General features: G+C 36.9%; 1 protein-coding gene across 2 annotated transcripts in view; it reads left to right on the top strand.

Moving 5' to 3' along the window:
* Positions 1–19982, top strand: part of LOC103696254 (leucine--tRNA ligase, chloroplastic/mitochondrial) — a 31166-nt gene extending 11184 nt beyond the window's left edge. Inside the window, exons 11-20 of one of the 2 annotated variants that reach the window (XM_026801006.2) lie at positions 2351–2430; positions 7256–7318; positions 7414–7495; positions 8937–9014; positions 9088–9189; positions 9299–9471; positions 9566–9743; positions 12832–12909; positions 16537–16668; positions 19628–19982. In XM_026801006.2, the coding sequence (XP_026656807.2) occupies positions 2351–2430; positions 7256–7318; positions 7414–7495; positions 8937–9014; positions 9088–9189; positions 9299–9471; positions 9566–9743; positions 12832–12909; positions 16537–16668; positions 19628–19861 (1200 nt within the window). In that variant the 3' untranslated portion in view covers positions 19862–19982. Of the gene's footprint in view, positions 1–2350; positions 2431–7255; positions 7319–7413; positions 7496–8936; positions 9015–9087; positions 9190–9298; positions 9472–9565; positions 9744–12831; positions 12910–15072; positions 15331–16536; positions 16669–19627 lie in introns of those variants that run through there. The other variant, XM_026801008.2, reaches the window with a different exon arrangement.
* The last annotated feature ends 47 nt before the right edge of the window (positions 19983–20029 follow it).

Here is a 20029-nt window from a genome sequence, read left to right on the forward strand (position 1 = left end):
TAAAAATATATAGATAAATAAAAAATATGAAAAAATAGTATTAAGTATTAGATAAATTAGATGTATTTTTTGAGATAAAAAAATATCTTCATCATAACGAAATTTTGCTATTTTTAAATAATTAATAAATTGACGTACTTGATAAACCTGCAGAAATGGAATCAAAGAAAAAAAAGCTAGAGCGTGACATTAGTGGGGATCATGGGAAAATACTTTCGGGTCGGCATCATTAGAAGTGCAACTAGTGCAACACAAAGTTTAAAGAAGGGGTAACTAGGTTGAAGCAGCACCTAGCTGGTGGTTATCCTGATGTATCTGCGTTCGAAATACCCATAGGAGGTTCGACAATTGATGAAGAAGCACTTCGCCGATTTTAAAGCGGCGAAGAAGAGGGTTTTCAAGAAGAAAGACGAAGGTGGGCCGCCGAGCGACAGAGCTATCTTTTTATCACTTTAGGAAGTCAGAGGAGGCAAATGTTCCAGATGATAAGGAGGCACAGATCTAGGCTTATATGCAGGCGAATCTGGATGATCAGTGACAATAGAATGAGGTGGCCAGGTATAAGGATCGAGTAGTAGGGCAGATTTATAGTTCAGGATGATCTCCTCAGTTAGGGAGGCCGTCTCAGAGACGGTGGCCGTATTGCATCTATGCTGGAGACTTTTGGTAGCAAAAAAAGTCATCTAGAAAGATTCCACCAGAAGCAATCATCCATGATTTAGATCCATATGCCTTTTCTAGCGGATATTCGAAGTAGCAGAGGATTGATACAATGCCTAAGAAGCACGAGAAGAAGGATATGTGGCGAGTTATTGGATCTTGGTTCCATTTCAATCATATCTCAGTGAATGTGGCAGACAATACGTATTATAGGTCTGCCATTTTCTCCATACAGGCTGCCGGTCCCGGTGTAGATTTTTTAGGACCGAAGAACATATACGACGAGCTTCTTGACAATAATGAGGAGCTAGAAAAGAGGATTGCCTCATACAAAATCAAGTAGCCCACATATGGACTGATGGCGATGTGTGATGGACCGGTCCTACTAAGCGGAGCATTATCAACTTTTTGATGTATTGTGATACGAAGACTTTCTTCCATAAGTTAGTTGATGCTTCCGATAAGGTGGACGTCACCACGTACATCCTCAAATTAATGAAGAAGGTGATTGATCAAGTAGGCGAGAAGAATGTCGTGCAGGTCATCACTGATAATGGGCCACAATATAGGTCGTTAGAGAGATCTTAATGGAGCAGCAACCACATTTTTTTGGACCCTATGTGCCGCACATTGTATTGACCTCATGTTGATGGACATTGCGAAGATTCATAGGATGCAACAGCCAGTGGAGATAGCTCAAACTATCACCAGATATATTTATAACCATACATGGATCTTTTCACTAATGAGGAGGTATGAAGAGGGAGAGATCTTAAGACCAGGAGTCAGACGATTTGCTATCAACTACGTTGCACTTGATAGCTTTTTTGAGAGAAAAATAGCTCCATGTCAGATGTTTATCAGTCTCGAGTAGCATAAAAGTAGATATGCAAGGGCCAGCACTGAAGGGAGTATTGTCGAGGACTTGGTTCTTTAATCACACCATTTCATTTCACCAAATGCCAACAAGAAAAGTTTCACTCCTCTCTCTCTCTACATCTTCATGTCAGTTGTGGCCTCCCACACGGCAGTTCACCTCAATTTCCACCGCCACAAATAAAAAAAAGGAAAAGAAAAACAATAAAGACATGATGTTTGAGGTCAGAGCAACTCATCGTATTTCTCTGCAGGCCATAATTTTTTATAGATCTTGTGGACCACATCTCCCACTGTTCTCATCAAACATACTTTCTACAACGACACATCACTAGCTCTTTCTACATGCAACTCTAGATATGCTTATATCATTTGCTGGGTTGACTTCTTTAAACTCCTAATTTTACCTATTTCTATCCTGGTTTCAGTTGATCTTTCTCTTTCTCTTAGAACTTCTAATGAAGCTCAAATACTCTCCTCAATGAAATAAGCACATTTGGTTTGAAGTCATCAAGTTGATGCCGACTTCTGATTACCATCTCAGTCAGTATACCCATTTCCAAAGAGTTGAATAGAAGTACAGAATTGTGGTGAATAAAAGAAAGGGTGCCTATATACATGGAGAGAATCATTTCATAATTCTAATTAGTTGAACATTTTTTTTACAACCTCACTTGTACTGCACAATTAATTTACTTGCTAGTTTTGTTCATCAAAGATAAGAATTAGTTATAATCTGTGTTATTGTTAATTGTAACATCCTTCTGCACAACCCATATGATGAAAATTATACTAAGTGCATCTCTATATTCAGGTTAAAACCTTGGATCCTACATCTGGGAAACCTGCAAAACGTGAAATGAGTACAATGCCACAATGGGCTGGCTCCTGCTGGTAAAAAAGTTATGCTACAGCTTTGAAGAAATATTTTCTGTATACTTGGTTGTTCTCTTTGTGTATATAAATGTTTTTGTTATTCAGTCTGTCATTTAACAATGCTTTCAATGAAACCATTTTCTTTCTTCCCTCCCCCCCTCTCTCTCCTCCCTCTCTTCTTTTATCAATATAAAAAAATTTCTTATATGTCAAGGATTGAACCCATCCCAACCAAGGGTGGGTTTAGTATGTGCAAAACCGAGGATTGTATTGATGAAGGATATTGATGGGTATGCATAGATACGCCCTAAGCACCCTCAATATGGCTTTTTCTAGCCTTCCAAACTCTCTATTTTTGTTTGCTTATCATGTTATTTGTCTAAATGCCATATTTTTGCAAGGAAGATGGTCCAGGTTCTTAGCTAATATTATGGTTTTCTATGCATGCTAAACTTAGAAGCATGCATAATTATCATGTACATAATGTCTCATACACTATCTAAATTACCATATACCTGCCATATTATCATTTGAAAAGCAAGTAGATTACTAGATCCATATAGAAGAAAAAAATCATAATCCACGTCCCATCAACCCAGCTATAATCAAAATACATCAGATTGGATATTGTTTCTAGCAAAATCCGCCGTACCGATATCAAGACCCATACCGGTCAGCAGGCGGTTCGGTACGGTACTTATTCGGTACCGTACCAACACATGGTACGCTTAGGCATGCCGATTTCGCCCTTTTTTTAAAAACAAAAAGCTTTTTAGCTTTGATTTACTAGTAGTCAATTTTTTCAATGATTTTAAGCATAATTTGATATTTCTTGATGTTTTTTGATGTTTCTATGACCCCAGTATAACCTAAATAATGAATCTTATTATTTTAAAGTGATACAAAATATAAAATGATCAGTGAAATGTTACATGCTACAAGAAGCAACATGAAAATCCTAAAATTAACAAATATGTGGGTCACTTGTTTTTGTATGAGGCAATCTATTTCTCTAGCTCATTGTTGCCAAGAAACACACCATAGATGTCCTTCGATCCTGGAGAATCTACAACGGGACCAGCAGCCTATATGAAGAAAATGGCAGACCTATAGTATGTATAGTCTGTTGTATTCATTGGGATGTAGCTGAAGTGAAACCAAGATCCAATAGCTTGCCACATATCCTTCTTCTCATCCTTCTTTTGCATTGTATCAACCCTATGCTCCTTCGAATCCTTGCTGGAAAAGGCATGTGGACCTCCATCATGGATGGTGGCTCCTGATGGAATCTCCCTGGAGGACTTGTTTCTACGATCAAAAGTCTCCAGCATAGATGTAATATGGCCACCGCCCCTGCTAACGGCCTTCCTAACTGAGGAAATCCTTCTGAACTCTGGATCAACCCTGCTGCTCACAGAATCAAAATTTGACTCATAGTGTAAGGGCCCAAATTGAGCCCTATACCTAGCCACCCTCATCCTATTGCCACTTATCATATAGGTTCGCCTGAATGGTAGCTCAGATTTGTGCCTCCTCGTCATCTGAAGCAGACGCCTCATCTGGCTTTCTGAAGTAATAGGAAGGTGGCTTTGCCGCTCGGCGATCCGCCTTCGTCTTCTTCTTAGCAACCCTTTCCTTCGCTACTCTGAAATCAGCAAAATGCTTATTCATCAGCTGTCGGACCTCCTGTAGCTATTTCCGGCTTATAGATATATCGGAATAACCACTAGCTAAGTGCTGCTTCAATCCGGTTATCCCTCCTTCCTTGAACTTTGTGTTGCACTAGTTACACTTCCAATGGTGCCGATCCAAAAGCATTTACCTATGATCCCAACCAACGTCACACTCTGGCTTCTTTTTTTTTTATGATTCCATTCTTGTAAGTTTATCAAGTACGTCAGTTTATCAATTATTTAAAAATAGCAATATTACGTTATGATTAAAAATATATTTTTTATTTCAAAAAACACATCCAAATTATCTAATATAGTACTAATTTTTTATATTTTTTATTTATTTATATTTTTTAATAATTTTTAAATTTAAAAAATGGTTAATACCATAAATTGAGAAAAATATGTTTTTTACTTCATAAAATACTTATGAAATATGTAATACGTACTACTTTTTTTTATAATTTTCAGTATTAAGTATATGTTTTAATCTTTTTTAAATTTAAAATAATTAAATATAAATATTTTAAAAAATTAATTTGAGCTCAGATCAATGTAGAACCCTACCATGAATGCTATATATATTTTTCTATACTCATGGGCATGCATCAAAAGCTTACTTATTTCTCATTTTTTTAAAATTTAGGCCTAAGCCACTATGCGCATGATTGCATCAAAATTTGAATAAATTGATACTAAATTTAGCCGGAGTAGCTTGCATGCCTATAAATACGCTTTTGATTTTACATTTTTTATTTTATTTTATTTTTTATCCAAATATATATTTTTTAATTTTAAAATTTAGATAATCCGAAAATTAAAATTTTTTGTGGGATCGTGTAAATCATCCATAGATATATAACCTATCATGAAATTATACCAAAATTAAAAATTTTGGCATGTTTTTTTCTTATTTTGCAATTTTAAGAAATTTTTTCTGTGTCCAAAAAAAATAAGAGAGAAAATGAGGTGGGGAAGAGAAAACATGCCTTATTTTGGGTTGAATCTTCCTTGAATCGTGCTGAATCGATGCGCTTTTGGCCCGGGAGGTTGTTTAGATACGTTAGGATCTTTAAAAACCAAAAGAAGAAAGTGAGCGATTCAAAACTAGTCCGACTACCGGTTCGGACCGAGTTTGTGCGGTTCGGAACCGGTTCTAATAGGTTCGAAGCTGATTCCGCCTATTCAGAGCCGGTTCCAAAAACAAGTGGTTAGCCAACCCAGTCCCCTGCTGGGTGGCCTCGGTACAGGCCAAACTGCCCGATTCAGCTTAGTTAGGCAAACCATAGTTTCTAGCTTTCTGACAAGTTTCACTCTTGCTTTTGGTTCATCCAAGGATTTAAGAAGAGAGCAGTCAGGGGTGGCATAGGTACAGCCCCTCTTGCAAGTCATTTGGAGGATGTCGAGGGAGTGTGTCTCCTTGTGTGCTAGGCATGTCTACCAGGAGGCGAATAAGGCTGCGGACTGGGTGGCCTCGTATGTGGTAGAGCATTCTAGTGAAGTATTGTGGATTGTCTCGTTGGCTGTTCCGGTTCCCTTCACGACATATTATTTTCTGATTTTGTTGGATATATTCATACTAGACGAATATGATCCATCCATCCTATCAAAAAAGAAAAAAAGAAATGCTTGACATTTCTGTTTAGCATGAAGGGCAGAGATTGGTCATTATAGTACTAGGGCAAAAGGGTAGCGTCTTTGTTTTGAAGCTCCAGAAGTCTCCATTTTCACAACAGAATTCCCATGCACCTCAGGAACACTGGCCCTATGGTCCCTAATTGGCTTTCACAACATTGAATTCATGCTAACTTTGAGGATAGATGGTAGTGACTCATCTCTCTATTTTATGGTCAAAGAAGAATAATATGTCCAGCTTAATAAATACTTTAATCGTTGTTTCTCCCAAATATTTTAGAATATCTAATCATGCAAAAAATGATCCCTGCAAGTGTTTAATGGTCATAAAAATGTCAACATTGTGCAAGCCTTAAGCATTTGTAACAGATGATTGCTTTTAAATAATGTATTACTAGATGCTCAGTTCCATTGTATTGACAATGTGTCCCTTGAACACTAAATTTGACCCTGACATATCTAGTTTGGGCTTTGAAGCTCTGCATCCTTAGAGGCTTAGATGATCAGTCTTCTGTCAAAGAATATGTATGATATGCCAGAGTAAAATAAAGTGTGCAAGTTATTGAGATTTAATATATCTGCAAGTTATCAGCGGATTCTCTTTGGGTTCGCCTATCAATTCTCGGGTATAAATTTGTGCACCCTTGTGCTGTATGGTCTGGCCCATAATTAGTGCAGATTTTGTCAACCGGACTTTTAGATGATGCCCTTTTTGGGCTGAAAAGTGCATGGCAATTACTAATTCCATTTTACTAGCTGGCATGCAGCTCATCATGCTCTTGATCTAGGCCTCATTTTTGAAAGTAATCCATGAAGTTGTTTACCATTGTTGATACTATTTTCCATACCGAACCAATCACTTTAAGAAGGTGAATCACGGTAGCTATTCCATAGAATCTATTCTATAATGCACAAAAACTATGACATCATTGATTGATGCAGCTTTTGCTGAAATCAACCTTCTGCCCTTCGGACTATTACTCAACATTACTAGTCTTATCATCTTGCTTCATGGACAAGTTTTACATTTAAGCTTTAAACGTGGTTTTGTCTACTCAAGACAGATCTTTGCCAGAAATCAGGTCATGCTTTATAGCCTCTTCTTGTGGTCCGAAACTGAAGTTTTGGCAGCAGAGATATATTCTATTTATAAAACCAGAAAATGTTTAGTTGGATATTTTTAATTTATTTTTAATATTTACTGATCATGCATATTTTTATGTAGATTTAAATTAAACTAAATATCATCCTCATCATCATCTAATCCTTTTCTATAAATTGTGGGGTCGGCCATAGAACAAACTCAAACTTGAGAAGGCTTAATGAATGAACTGAGCAGATTATGCATCAAGCATAATTGTAATAGCATAAATACTAAGTTCAAATTTTTTCTGTCATTATTGGTTAGATAATGTTTCCCTTGCTGCGAAAAAGTATACTCTGTGTCAAATTGTCAACAAGGAAATTCTTCATGTCAAAACTTTTGAGAATCTAATAATATATGAAATGACTAACTCATTGCCTGTCTGATGTAGGTACTATTTGAGATTTATGGATCCAAAAAATTCAACTGCATTGGTTGATAGGGCAAAAGAAAGGTAAGCAAACTCCTTTTTTTTTTTTTTGCTTTATGAAAGGATTTTTTTGCGTTAAGTATGATACCGCAAAGCATTCCTTCATTGGATTTATCTAGGTATTGGGGCCCCGTCGATATCTATGTTGGTGGTGCTGAGCATTCTGTCCTGCACTTGCTTTATGCCAGGTTTTGGCACAAGGTTTCTCTCAAACCATATATAATAAACATCCTAATGCATGATAATTTGGTAGGTTTTTTATTTTCTCATCATAATGTGAAAATGGTGCACTTTTTAGATGAACTTGTTATCATTGGGTGTTTAAAAGTATAAGAAACGCTTCTTGAAGTTCAATTCAATATCTCATACTTCACTTGTAATTGTTTGAAATCTAGATGCTTGGAATTCATTTTTTGCAGATATTATGTACCATTCTGTTATATTTGAACTACGTGCTGATGTTAGTTAGGCTTTATGGTTTCGAGTCCCTTCTGACTAAGGAAGAGCGGGACTGACCTTTTACTTAATGGAAGAAAGGATATCAGAGACTTACTAGCATTTTCTTTTTGAAGGACATAGCAGAGATGGTCAAGGGTCCATAAGGGAAAACCATATTGGTGTTTGATGGTATCCTGGGACGTAATATGAATTATCAAAAGTTTAATCGGGCTTTGATCACATGAAGTCAAAAAGTGGCTGTATTAGTGTCAAGAATTCTGCCCTCTTAGTCTGTCAAACCAGTTTTTAGGTCTTAGTAACGGACCCCATATTTGTTCCTTACAGGCATGGTATGGTAGCAGTACTGTCCCCAGTACCAAAACATGCAATACAGTTCTGGAGTCAGCACAGCTCCTGTAAGGCTGCACATGTGTTTGCACAGGAAAGTACCAAGCCTCCCTGTACTGTACCTATAGCATACTGGGTCAGTAGTCAGGACAGTATACCATGTACCGTCCAGTATGTATCAGTACTTAAAAGCTTTGGTCAGCCCAATGACTATATATTAATAGAGAAAATCTTGGCTTGCAAATACTTCATGGTAAGACAGGTTTTTATACCAAAATGCCTTTTCATTGGAACTTATATCCTGGAAGGCTTTCTCATGGCACATTAATTTCTTTACAAAATTTTAGTTAGAGATCTGAAAGCAGAGTCTAATTGGATTTTTGGAGGGTATATTTTTTAATTGGGAATTACCTTTCTTTTTTATTGTGTTAGTATGCTTGACCTGACAAGTGAAAATGTTTTGGGGTTTCAGTTAGCCGAGACTATAATAGTACATTTTGTGGTGAGATAGAGCCCACTTATGGGTTAGTTCTGCAATTACTTTCCTTCTGCTTTAACCGTGGTCCTCCAAATAATTAATGTATATACTGTTAATATATTTTTTTTTCCTTTTTATCTGGCAACACTTAGATCATTTTCATGTATTTCAGGGCACATCTGGACCTTTTGCATCTTAATTATTGTTAAGTTCTGCATTTTTTTCATTTTTCCTGTGTCATGAAACCTGGTGTATGTCTGAATATGTTTATGGGTGCATATATATACACATGCATTTTTGCTGCTGCATGCATCTTGCTGAATTATCTATCTTTGGTTTGTCATGCTTGTAGCTCACCTTAAATCTTTCAATTCTCAGGTCCTCTATGATATAGGTGTAGTTTCCACGAAGGAACCTTTCCAGTGCCTTATAAATCAAGGGCTAATACTTGGAGAGGTAAGTAAAATTGCTTTCCTGAAGCACAGTTGCTAAGTTTATCATTGTTTATTTCTAATGAATTTAGGAACAGGTTGAATATACGGCATGGAGAGACCAAGAAGGGAGATTGGTTTCTGCTGAGTCCATCAGCATCACAGGCAATCATCATCAAGAAAAGATACCTGTGGACAAGGTTTGCTGACAATTTTTATCTTTGTGAAGCTGTAAAATCACAATTTTTTTATTTTACAATTTTCTTTTGCAATCCTTCACCCTCTAATATGTATAGAACTATCATCCAGGTTACAAAGATTGGTGATTTTTATGTCCTAAAAGATAATCCGGACATTCGTTTAGTTGCTAGAGCCTACAAAATGAGTAAGAGTAGAGGAAATGTCATCAATCCCGATGATGTTGTTTCTGAATATGGTGCAGATTCTCTTCGCTTGTATGAAATGTTCATGGGACCATTAAGGTAGTCTTATGTTCTTTGTTAATTCTAAATGAAAATAAAATCATTCCCATGACATAGATGTGGACTCCAATTATTATCTGTCTTTTCCCTTTAGAGATTCAAAAACATGGAGTACTGGTGGGATTGAAGGTGTTCATCGGTTTCTCGGGAGGACTTGGAGGCTGATTGTGGGCCCTCCCTTACCAGATGGAATGTATAAGGATGGAACAGTTGCCACTGATGATGAGCCAACTTTCGAACAGCTCCATACTCTTCACAAATGCATTGAGAAGGTCAAATTCTTCTCAATTTTGATTTAAATTCTAGAGATATCAGAAAGTGGCTTTATTGAAATTGTCGATCTTGCTCATCATATTTCTTGTATCTTATTACTATTTAATAAAGAGCAATATGGTAGTATAATATTGTCAAAAGATGTTGAGGTCAACATTTAATGATTTATTATTTCATATATATTTAGGATTTAGGTTATCCCAGTGGCTAGTGGGATGCTTCTGAATCATTTAAATATATTTGGTAGATACACTTTTGACTTGGCTGCTTGGATGCACATGTGTGTGCCATGCCGTAGAGGCTTCAAATTACACCGATATTCACACAAGCACCTGAAACAATCCCATGGAAGTTGCCAATGCATATAAGGCAGGGTCGGCGGAACCGTCCCGAACTGGACGGTTCCAGCTGTCTCGAGCTGTACTGGTGGCTCGCCGGTATGGTTCTGGCAATGAAAACGGAATGCATTGCCGGAGCCAAAAAAGGAGAAGGAAGGAGAGAGCTAGCGGGGAGGGAGGGAGAGAGAGGGCGCTCCGCTGGCGTCTGTCCCCCGTGCTCTCTCTCTCTCTTCCTCTCGCCCACGGTTCTTCCCTCGGTACGGGCCCGGCATGGTCCGTACCGAGTCGTTCCACCGGCGAACCGGTATGGAGCCTGGTACCGGTTCCTCCGACCTTGATATGAGGCGATTTGCATTTTTTTTTCTGGTTGATTCTTGCTTGGATAATATTGTTAGCACAATGATTGATGCATACTTTCTCATTCCTTTATTAGCTTGCTAGGTAACTGATGCCTACAAAACAATCCACCAATTTACTTATGTCCACTGTCAACCAGCTTAACATCCATACTGAAGATGCTGCAGTTTGAAACTTCATTGTGGGAGTGAGTCTTGATAGTTTAAATTCAGCTAAAAGTGGAGTAGCAGCTGCAGACATGGAATTTAAAGCTGCCACAAACTGTAGAAGCCTAGAAAAAACCAATAGGGGAATGGTCATAATGTTGCCAAAGGAGCTCCGAGAAAACTGCAATATAATGAGTGTAAGAAGTTCTTTATTTAATCAATATTAAACGAATGGTTTTGGATCTAAAAGGATGACAACTTGGGGGAAGGAGGAACAAGTTGTGAATTAAAACAAAGAAAAATCTATAAAACCTCGTAACAGCTGACTAAGAATGTGGGCAAATGGGATATTGCAAACCAACTAGAGCATAGAAATGGAAGAAATGGAAATATTTAGTTGCTAACCTTATTGAAATTACTGGAATCTCTAGCTCTGGGTTGAGAGCTCCCAGGTTTCACCTTACAGGTTTTGCCACTAGCACTCTTTAGCCTGAATTGCCTTGGCTAGGAAATTAGCGCCAATCTTTAGAGGCTTGATCTTGGGTTGAGAGCTGGTTGTAATACTTTCTCGTACTGTAATACTTTCTCAAACTTTGATGGACCGTATTTTGACCCCTGAAGCTGAACCCATGTAGATAGGATAAGGCTTGCTGTTTGGATGAATTACAATAGGCTTGTGGAAATCTGCGTGCACACAAATCCTTTTATATACAACTATATGCTTTTGAGTTGGTTTCTCCATGTAGAGTAACTTGCATAAACCTGATGTATATCTAATCAATGTCAAACTTTATTCAAGTTTCATCCCAGTTCCATCTCCTTTCACTATTTCCTTAACATGTTGCCTCCATCAACTGCCTCCCAAATCCATGTTATAAGTATACCCCTTCAAAGCTTTGAAAGGACAACTTGCTTGTTGTCTCTATCTGCAGTGGGCCTAGAGCTGCAGGATTTGTCAATAAAGTTTGTTTGCTACTTGGTGGAGTCCTCCCAATGACATGGTTATGTTTTTCAAGATTGTCTCTCTCTTTCATATTATTGGTTCCTTGGCAAACTTTCTGTAAGTTACTAAGTTAGCTAATTGATGGATAGCCGCCGAATGACATGATTATATTTTTCAAGACTGTCTTTTTTTTTTTGTTTTTTAATGTTGGTTACTTGGTAAAATTTCTTTCTTGACAAAACAGCCAGCTTGGTGAACTTTGACTTAGTTTATCTGTCCCACATCTTAGTGTGAAAATTCTGTTCACAGTATGGTAGTTGGAGATGATGTGTTGCAAACTATTTTCCTCATTTTAATTTGGGGTTGGAGGTGGGTCCTGACCCCTCCTTCCATAAAAAGACATGCTCTGAAGTGTTGACCTGCATTGCCCTGAGCAGTGTGCTTTTATTATTCCTTCCTTGATACATTCAATTCAAGCACTCTTCTCAATGGAATATCTTATGTATAGGTTTTCTCCACTCAAAAACTTATTGGATCATGACATTTAATTTACATTCTCCTCAGTATCTATACTTTTTTCCTTGAAAGTTCGGTGTTGTAATTCATGGATAACATGTGAGCTCTTTTCTTCTACTTTTTTCAATTATTTGTATCATTAGCAACGTGATTTGTACTACAAAAGATGCTTGAGAAACTAAATGTTCTGTTTTGATGGTACCTAATTTAATTATCAAATAGATGCCAAAATGGACATTTTTAATAGTATGATACTTTGTTTCACTATGATCTAATCATCAAAACCAAGGGAATTTAAATCTATCCATATTTTAAGATGTTTATATCATGATCCATAAGGTGAATTTTTGATTTATGTGCACGATCATGTATTTTACTACATTAGTATAATTGATACCGTTTATTTTTGCACCAACTTCATGCATAGGTTAGAGACCACCAAAGTATATGATTTTTTGTTTCTTTACTTTTTTTTATGGTGCAAATCAAGTTCAACAATTTGGATCCTCAATTTGGACAGCCTGTCACTGATTTTAAAATCATTAACTCCTTTTACAAGATATGGAGTTAAAGTGTGGTCTAGCTCTATTGTGTGCATGCACACACATGTGCAGGTATGCATGCATGCATACACATATGCATGCATGCATCTGTGTATGTATGCATGCATGTTTGGTGTCACGTTTAAAATTGTAGTTGTAAAATAGTACTTGTGCGATAATCCATATTCATTTATCATTTGTTCTTGGTTGTCAAATGTCAATAAGTTTATGCTCATCTTATTCAGGTAGTGGAAGAGATTGAAGAAACAAGATTTAATACAGGAATTTCTGCAATGATGGAATTTGTCAATTCTGCATATAAGGTGCCACATATACTTTGAGGCATTAGCTTAAGCATGAGATCACATGCATAGGTTTTTGTGGGCAGTTCAGAATGAAAACTTATGGTTCTGGCTTACTGCATAAATTTCATTCTTAATATTATCATAAGAGGCCATTTTGTTTTTCTATTTATCTTTACAATTTGTAAGAATTGACCAAAAAGCCATTTGACTTGTCTTCTTTCATGATGATATGACTCAAGATATCTGTTTCACACTTTTCATTTATTTGAAGCAACCTTTTTTTAAGGTTCTTCTTCTGCATCTTTGTAAGCAATTATTACTTTTTTTTTTCTTGCTGTTTCTTGTGTCTACATATAGTTCATGTTACGATCTGGTCATGATTCTTTCGGTTAAATGTTTCCCCAGTTAATGATCTCTTAATTGTTACATTGTAATTACCATGGATTTGAATACATTGAAACGGAACAGTACCATTAGTATTGTTTTGTTATGGTGCAAAAATGACACTAAGATGAGTGCCGGGTCGCCAAAATAGGTGAAGCTAGGACGTACCGCTCATCCTCATCAATACCAACTGACACCAAGGCAGTACACCTAGTACAAGGCCCGTCCTGATTGGGATGATAATCTTTTTATTTTTAAAGCATGGGAATGGGATGAACCGGTCGCCCCAATTGGTTTCTATTTATATGAGCTAGTAACAAGCCCATCTTGGTCGGGATGGCAATTTGTTTTTTTTTTAAGCTGGAGGGCCATGTTGGCTGACCCAGAATGAAGTGTGAAAGACAAATGATTGGGCATTAAATCATACTAAGAATAGAATTTTCTGACTTAATAATAAAATAAAACATGCCAAAAATTATTCAAACATAGAAATATTGAAATCTAGTGGAATGTAATGGTTAATGTTGACTCTATGGAAACTTCATAGGACTTTTAATCGGAAACCTTTGAATCCTGATCGCTTGCATGCTCACTTATTGTATGGAATAAAAGTCAAATGTTGAGTTGTCAAAATTTTTGGTTGCAGATCCTCTAGACTTTGCAGCTATCTATCTACATAGTTCATAAGTTTTGATCGTGAGTGATAGAGACTAACTAACAAAATTTCTAGTGCTAGAGGCAATTTGCTCCCATAGTTGATTGGTGCTAAAAGACAACAAATGCCAATTATATTGGTATAGTAGGCCATGATGCAACATTCAATCCATATCCATATTGTACATTAGAAAAACAGAACACGATTGACTTGATATCTATATTACATATCAAAACCACAAACAGAAAAATTACACCATCCCAAGGGTTAGTACAGTAGTGGCCGGTAATGTACCATTCTTGGGAAGAACCCGTACCACCCTCAGTATTGCCTCAGTATTGGTATTTCAATCCTTGCTAGTTACAGTTTATATTGCACATGGCTTTACTGATTGTTTGCATATTTGTGAACGCTTTTTCTATCTTGAATGATCTGACTGCAACTGAAGGTCTTTAGAAGGTCTTGCATAATGAGCATTTAATTATTTGACTCTGTGCTGCTTGAATTAGACTAATATATGAATAATTTATACATATACAAGTCCATATACTGAAAAATTGAAAATTTCATTGGTTCATTTGTTTCTTCTGAAAAACTATTGGTGACACAAGAAGCTAAAATTAAATTTTCCCAAAAAAACACAGTTGGGAGGATTTCATGTGAATCCCATGATATTTATGTAACTTTTCAATCTTCAGCATGATCTATTGATTTAAACAACTAGACTTCACAGTCATTAACAAATATAGGATGGAGTAGTCTTTTGACTCATTATTTTTCAGCCTTCTGGAGCCATTGCTACTTCTGGTTAACACAAACTACTGATGGGTTGCCAGAAGGGGTGTTAACAAGCTGAACATATTCAACATGTGTCTAGCTCGGTCTCAGCTCGAAAAATAAGATGGCCAGCTTGAGCTCAACTCAAGCTAGAGTCAAGCTGAGAAGATGAAGCTTGAGCTTGGCTCATCTGATATCGAGCTAGCTTGAGCTTGGCTAGGTTAATCTTGAATTCCAGCTCATATTCGCCGCTTCTTTAGATTCTCATTGAACCTATTGTGGCTTCATCCCATGCCGCTCTTCTTTACTCATGCAACTTGATGTTGGTTCTTTAGTTCTCATAACCAAAGAATGACCTGATGCGGTAAAAGTTGGGCATAGGACGCTGTCTAGGACCCTAGGCGATGGAGACCTTCGTGGGCCACTATAATGGGTGGCAGTAGGAGAAGCAAAATGCATTGAAGACCTTACAGATAGAACCAAGATCATGGAGTTGTACTCCTCAAGGCTTGGATCGTGGAGTCGCAAAGAGCGGAAGCTGAAATGGAGGCAAATTTCAAACCTAAAAAGCGATTTGGGATTTTATGGTAAGGAAATGAAGCTGTGGAAATGGGGTTTAGAGGTGAGAAATGGGGTTTAGAGGTGACAAGAGGAAGAGATAGATGGTATCAAGATGGAGGTTGGAGGCCATGAAGGGTCAGAGGATGGAGGAAGATTTGTGCTGCTGCCACTGTGGAGTGTTCCAAAAGGGAAAAAAAATGGGAGGATCAGGGCATTTAGAGGCCCTACTAGTCTTGCTGTTAATTTGATAAGTGCAGTGTTTAAAATTAGTGAACATTTAGGCATGTAGACTAAGATCTAACGGGTGATATATGTCTTAAGGAAATAGATAATAGTACATAATGAAAATATAAGTTTTTCTGTAAATATTATTTGTGTATAATATTATTTTTATCTCAAGCTGTATCAAGCTGAGTGAGAGCAAGCTGGGCCTAGCTTGTGTTCAGGTTGTTTGTTGTTGAGTTCAAAAGTTGGCCAGTCAGTGTTCGCTGCCAGACAGCTGATCAATCGCTCTGTTGGTGGTTTACATGACTAAACATTAAAGATATAGTTTCTAAACTATTGCAGCCACTATCTGTTTATAGATGATCCATTATGATAATCTGAGCAAGTACAATATCTAATCCTAATGAAAAATATCCTACCAGATTTCAACTTTGGTTGTTTAAATGCTGAATAGGGTTCTTTAACCATTCAACACTAGTGAAATGGATGGTCTGCACTATTATTACTGTTCATAAGTTTGTAATTGAAATCTAACCTGAGCTTATGCTTAGTGAAGTATCAGATAGAAGTTAGTACTTTGTTAATTTTGGAATCTGATAACAATAGTAACTCATATGCTGCATGACATAATACGCTACAACTTAATAAAGCACATCTTGACCGGACATTTGTTCCATACGACAGTTTGGCATTGTGTTATTCTCGTATGTTGAGAATTCATATATTTATCAGGTTCCACATCATGCTAAGATAAGCGATTCATCAGTTTGCTTCTCTAGGCGATTCATCAGTTTACTTCTTTAGTTCTAGTTGCTTATAAATTTCTTGTTTTATCCAGTACATATCTCCATGCTGCTTTTTATGAATACTAGTTGATATTATAAATTATTGTATTTTCATGTATTTATTAGATGCACACCTGCCATGTCATATTTTAGAAATGCTTCATTAAGCTTGTTGCAAGATTTAGCTCGTTGTAAGATCCTATTTTTAGGCGGCAGCTACAATTATCTAATATATTCATTGCTTTGTATACGCTTTAGTGGGATACTTGTCCAAAATCAATTATCGAGCCGTTTGTCTTGTTGCTTTCTCCTTTTGCACCACACATGGCTGAGGAGCTCTGGTTTCGACTGGGACACTCAAATACATTGGCCTATGAACATTTTCCAGAGGTATGATTTTACCATTCTTTGATGCTGAGAGGTGTGGCTCGTCTAGAGTAGTTGATTTTTGCACTCTGTACATTACTGCTTAACTAAATAATTTATATATGCTGAGTTCTAAAAGTTGCAAGACTTGTATGTAAGACTGTTTCATGCAAAAGGGAACATTACCAATCTTTCAAAACCTGAAAGCCCTGTCTACAACTCTTTTTTTCCCTTTTTTTTGCTTAATTACATGGTGTTGATCTATCACCCTATTCATTAAGGGAACAAAAAGGTTAAATACAGTGCAGTTTTTGTTTCTAAAATGCATATATCCATGTGCCTAAACATATAGGATAGAGTTGTAATTTGAGAAAGGTGAACTAGGGCTTGCCCTAGTGATCACATTCCTCACCTAGCAACCAGATGTTCTGGGTATGATTCTTGGATGGTACATCTCCAAAACATTGGGACCTGCGTAATTCTAGACTTCCTAGTGCGGCGGGGGTTGGGGGGTTTCCTTCTCTCTCTCCCTCAAAGAAGAAAGAAAAAGGTGGTAAGAGAAGGGCTTATACACATTGCCAAATTTCTAAATGACCTTCCTTTTTCACATAATTTCACAAAAGATAAGGATGTTCTTCTAATTTAACCAGGCAAATAAGTTGTCATCATTTTCTCATTGATTAACTTTTTTAGATGCATTTGGTTCCAAATTAGATTACAATAATGCCCCTGTTTTTTTTCAACTGCTTGGAAATAAATTAAGGCTATACAGATCATTTGGCAATGTATGTGTAACTCTCAATCCACCGTCTTTGAGATTTTTTTTTTTTTGGACATTGTATGATTTTAAATTCTTCCAGTAAGGCACCATTGCATGACGCGGTACTTTGAGAGGGATTTTTCTTGATGCATTTATATTATTAAAAAAATTAGTTCGGAAATTTTGTGAAGATTCAACGTTATTTGATGATTATTCCTTTCTGACTTCAAATGTTACTAATCCTTATCAAGCATATAGATTGTTGGGGCATAGACATTGATGTTGCATGATCCAGGCATTTACAAGATTTGTGCTTCATGCAGTTGCAAATTCATTCCCATGAATCAAATTATAGCAGACAGAAATCAGTATAAAAGTTTTCTGCTGATGATCTATCTTTCTTAGCTTATTTCTTCTAAATAGCATGTCTTGTTAGTTTCTGGTTGAAATCTTTGAAGTTATTGAAGAAATAAGGTAATTAAGTTCCGACTTCCATACGGCCTAAATATAAAGACTCTGAAAACCACATCAAATCCCGATCTTCACTTCTTCTTCGGACCATGGAATGCCGTACTGGTCCGTACCGGCCGGTACGTACCGGTCCGGTCCTAAGCCGGTACCGGAACCACAAGAAAACCGGTATCTCCGGTTTTCTTGTGCGAACCGGTACGAATTTTTTTTTTATGAACCACAGCGCGAGGCGCTGTGGTTTTTGGCTCGCGGTACCGGCCGGTACTGTACCGATACCGGCCGGTACGTACCGGACCGGACCGGTACCGTACCGGTCCGGCCCGCCACCGGTACGCCAACCGGTACCGATACGGCGGACCTTGCTTCGGACCTTTGCTATATACTATAACTCTTCAAAACAGGAAATGGAACCTCTGGGTTTTTCAGTCAAATGATATAATTCTAAAATTATCTAATTCTTTTGCTAACTTCCCACCACACCCCTCCCCCAATAAAAAAGTAAAAAGAAGAGAGAAGGGATTTTTGCATAGATACCCCCTTTCCCTTGGGTAGTCACCCTTCAAAAAGAGGATATTACATATATGGCCTTCCAGATCTTTAGAATTTGCTTTATTTTTTGTCATTTAACCTTAGTTTGCCTAGGTTAAAGGTAACCTTAGCTTGTCCACTGATTATTTCGCCCTTAATTGTGCTAAAGTTTTTAGAATTTGAAGGAAAATATCTAAAAATTTTGTACTAATAATTTATACGTAATTTTTCACTTGTTGATGTGTAAGTTAAGGAATTAAGCATATATTGAATGAATATGTGAAAAAACATTGAAAGTATAAAATGTTAAATATGATCACTCTACTTCTCATTTGAAGGTTGCCATCTACTTGTATGGGATGTATGCACTTTTTGCTTTTTGAGATTAGAAAAATGAGTTATTTTGGAAGAATATTCATGCAAAGGCATCACCAAAAAAGAAAGATTCTGATACTAGCCTACAATGAAGCAGTGTGATCCTTGTCTCCAAGGACAAATTATGGAACTTAGATCGTGCCTCCCCTTGACCCATAAAACTTTGCACTCCAATTGTTTTTACTTTTTTTTTTTTGTAAACAAACTGTATTTTTCAAATTGAGAAATGCATGCGCGGCCAGTAGATTCGGCAAACCTGGTCTCTAGAATGGATGCCTTGCCACTTTGTTGCAAGGCATAAGGGCATCATATTTTTCACATTGTAACAACCATTAAACAACTCGTTGGAGTTCATTTCAATCTTACCTTGAGTTAAGCAAGATAGTCTCAAGATTTATCTGTGTGGTTCTAATGCTGGAGCTCCTAAGCATACTTTGCCTTATCATCTTAGTGCAAGCTAAAGAGGCATCATATAATGAAAAGGTAATAAACAAAACTGAATAAATTTAGCATTTCGTCTCATGATACTTTGATCAATGTGTTCAACAGTTGTCGATACTTTTAGATCCAATGCATTTGAATAATTGTAGATTGAGGGAAACAGAAGTATGTTGTCTTTAGAACTTCCGAAAAGGTTTGTGTTCCTCATGTTGTTAAATAAATGCAAGTTAGGAGACAACTTGAAGATTCTTTTGTTGGTGTGTTCCTATAATATATTGGGACGTGTGCCTGAAATGCATTTGTGCCTTTTCTTTTCCAAGTTCTTCAAAAACTAACAATTAAAGTATTGTGTTTATAACTAATTTAAACATTTAAATGGTAATCTCACGTTACTTGGATTGAATTCAGGCCAAAAGCAAGTACTTGAAAGAGTCAACCATTGTGCTGCCTGTTCAGATCAATGGGAAGACTAGAGGTACCATTTTGGTCAATGAAGTGTGCTCGGAGGATGATGCTTTCAGAGTAGCATCACTGGATGAGAAGCTCTCCAAGTATTTGCTTGGAAAGACAATAAGGAAAAGGATATATGTTCCAAGAAGGATTTTGAATGTTATATTGGATCAAGAGAAGGTAAAGTCTTGATATTGTTTTTGTGGTCAATATTTTATTTATTATTCATATCCAATGTTGTGTGTGCTGTCAATCTTCTCTGTACCATAAATAAATTCTTCCAATTTAATTGAATAAAGATTATTCTTTACAAGTGGTGATCTTGTCAAGAAGTGAAGAGAAATAATTTCTCTAACAATC

This window comes from Phoenix dactylifera, chromosome 8 (genome assembly GCF_009389715.1).
Source record: "Phoenix dactylifera cultivar Barhee BC4 chromosome 8, palm_55x_up_171113_PBpolish2nd_filt_p, whole genome shotgun sequence".
In the NCBI taxonomy this organism is placed as follows: Eukaryota; Viridiplantae; Streptophyta; class Magnoliopsida; order Arecales; family Arecaceae; genus Phoenix; species Phoenix dactylifera.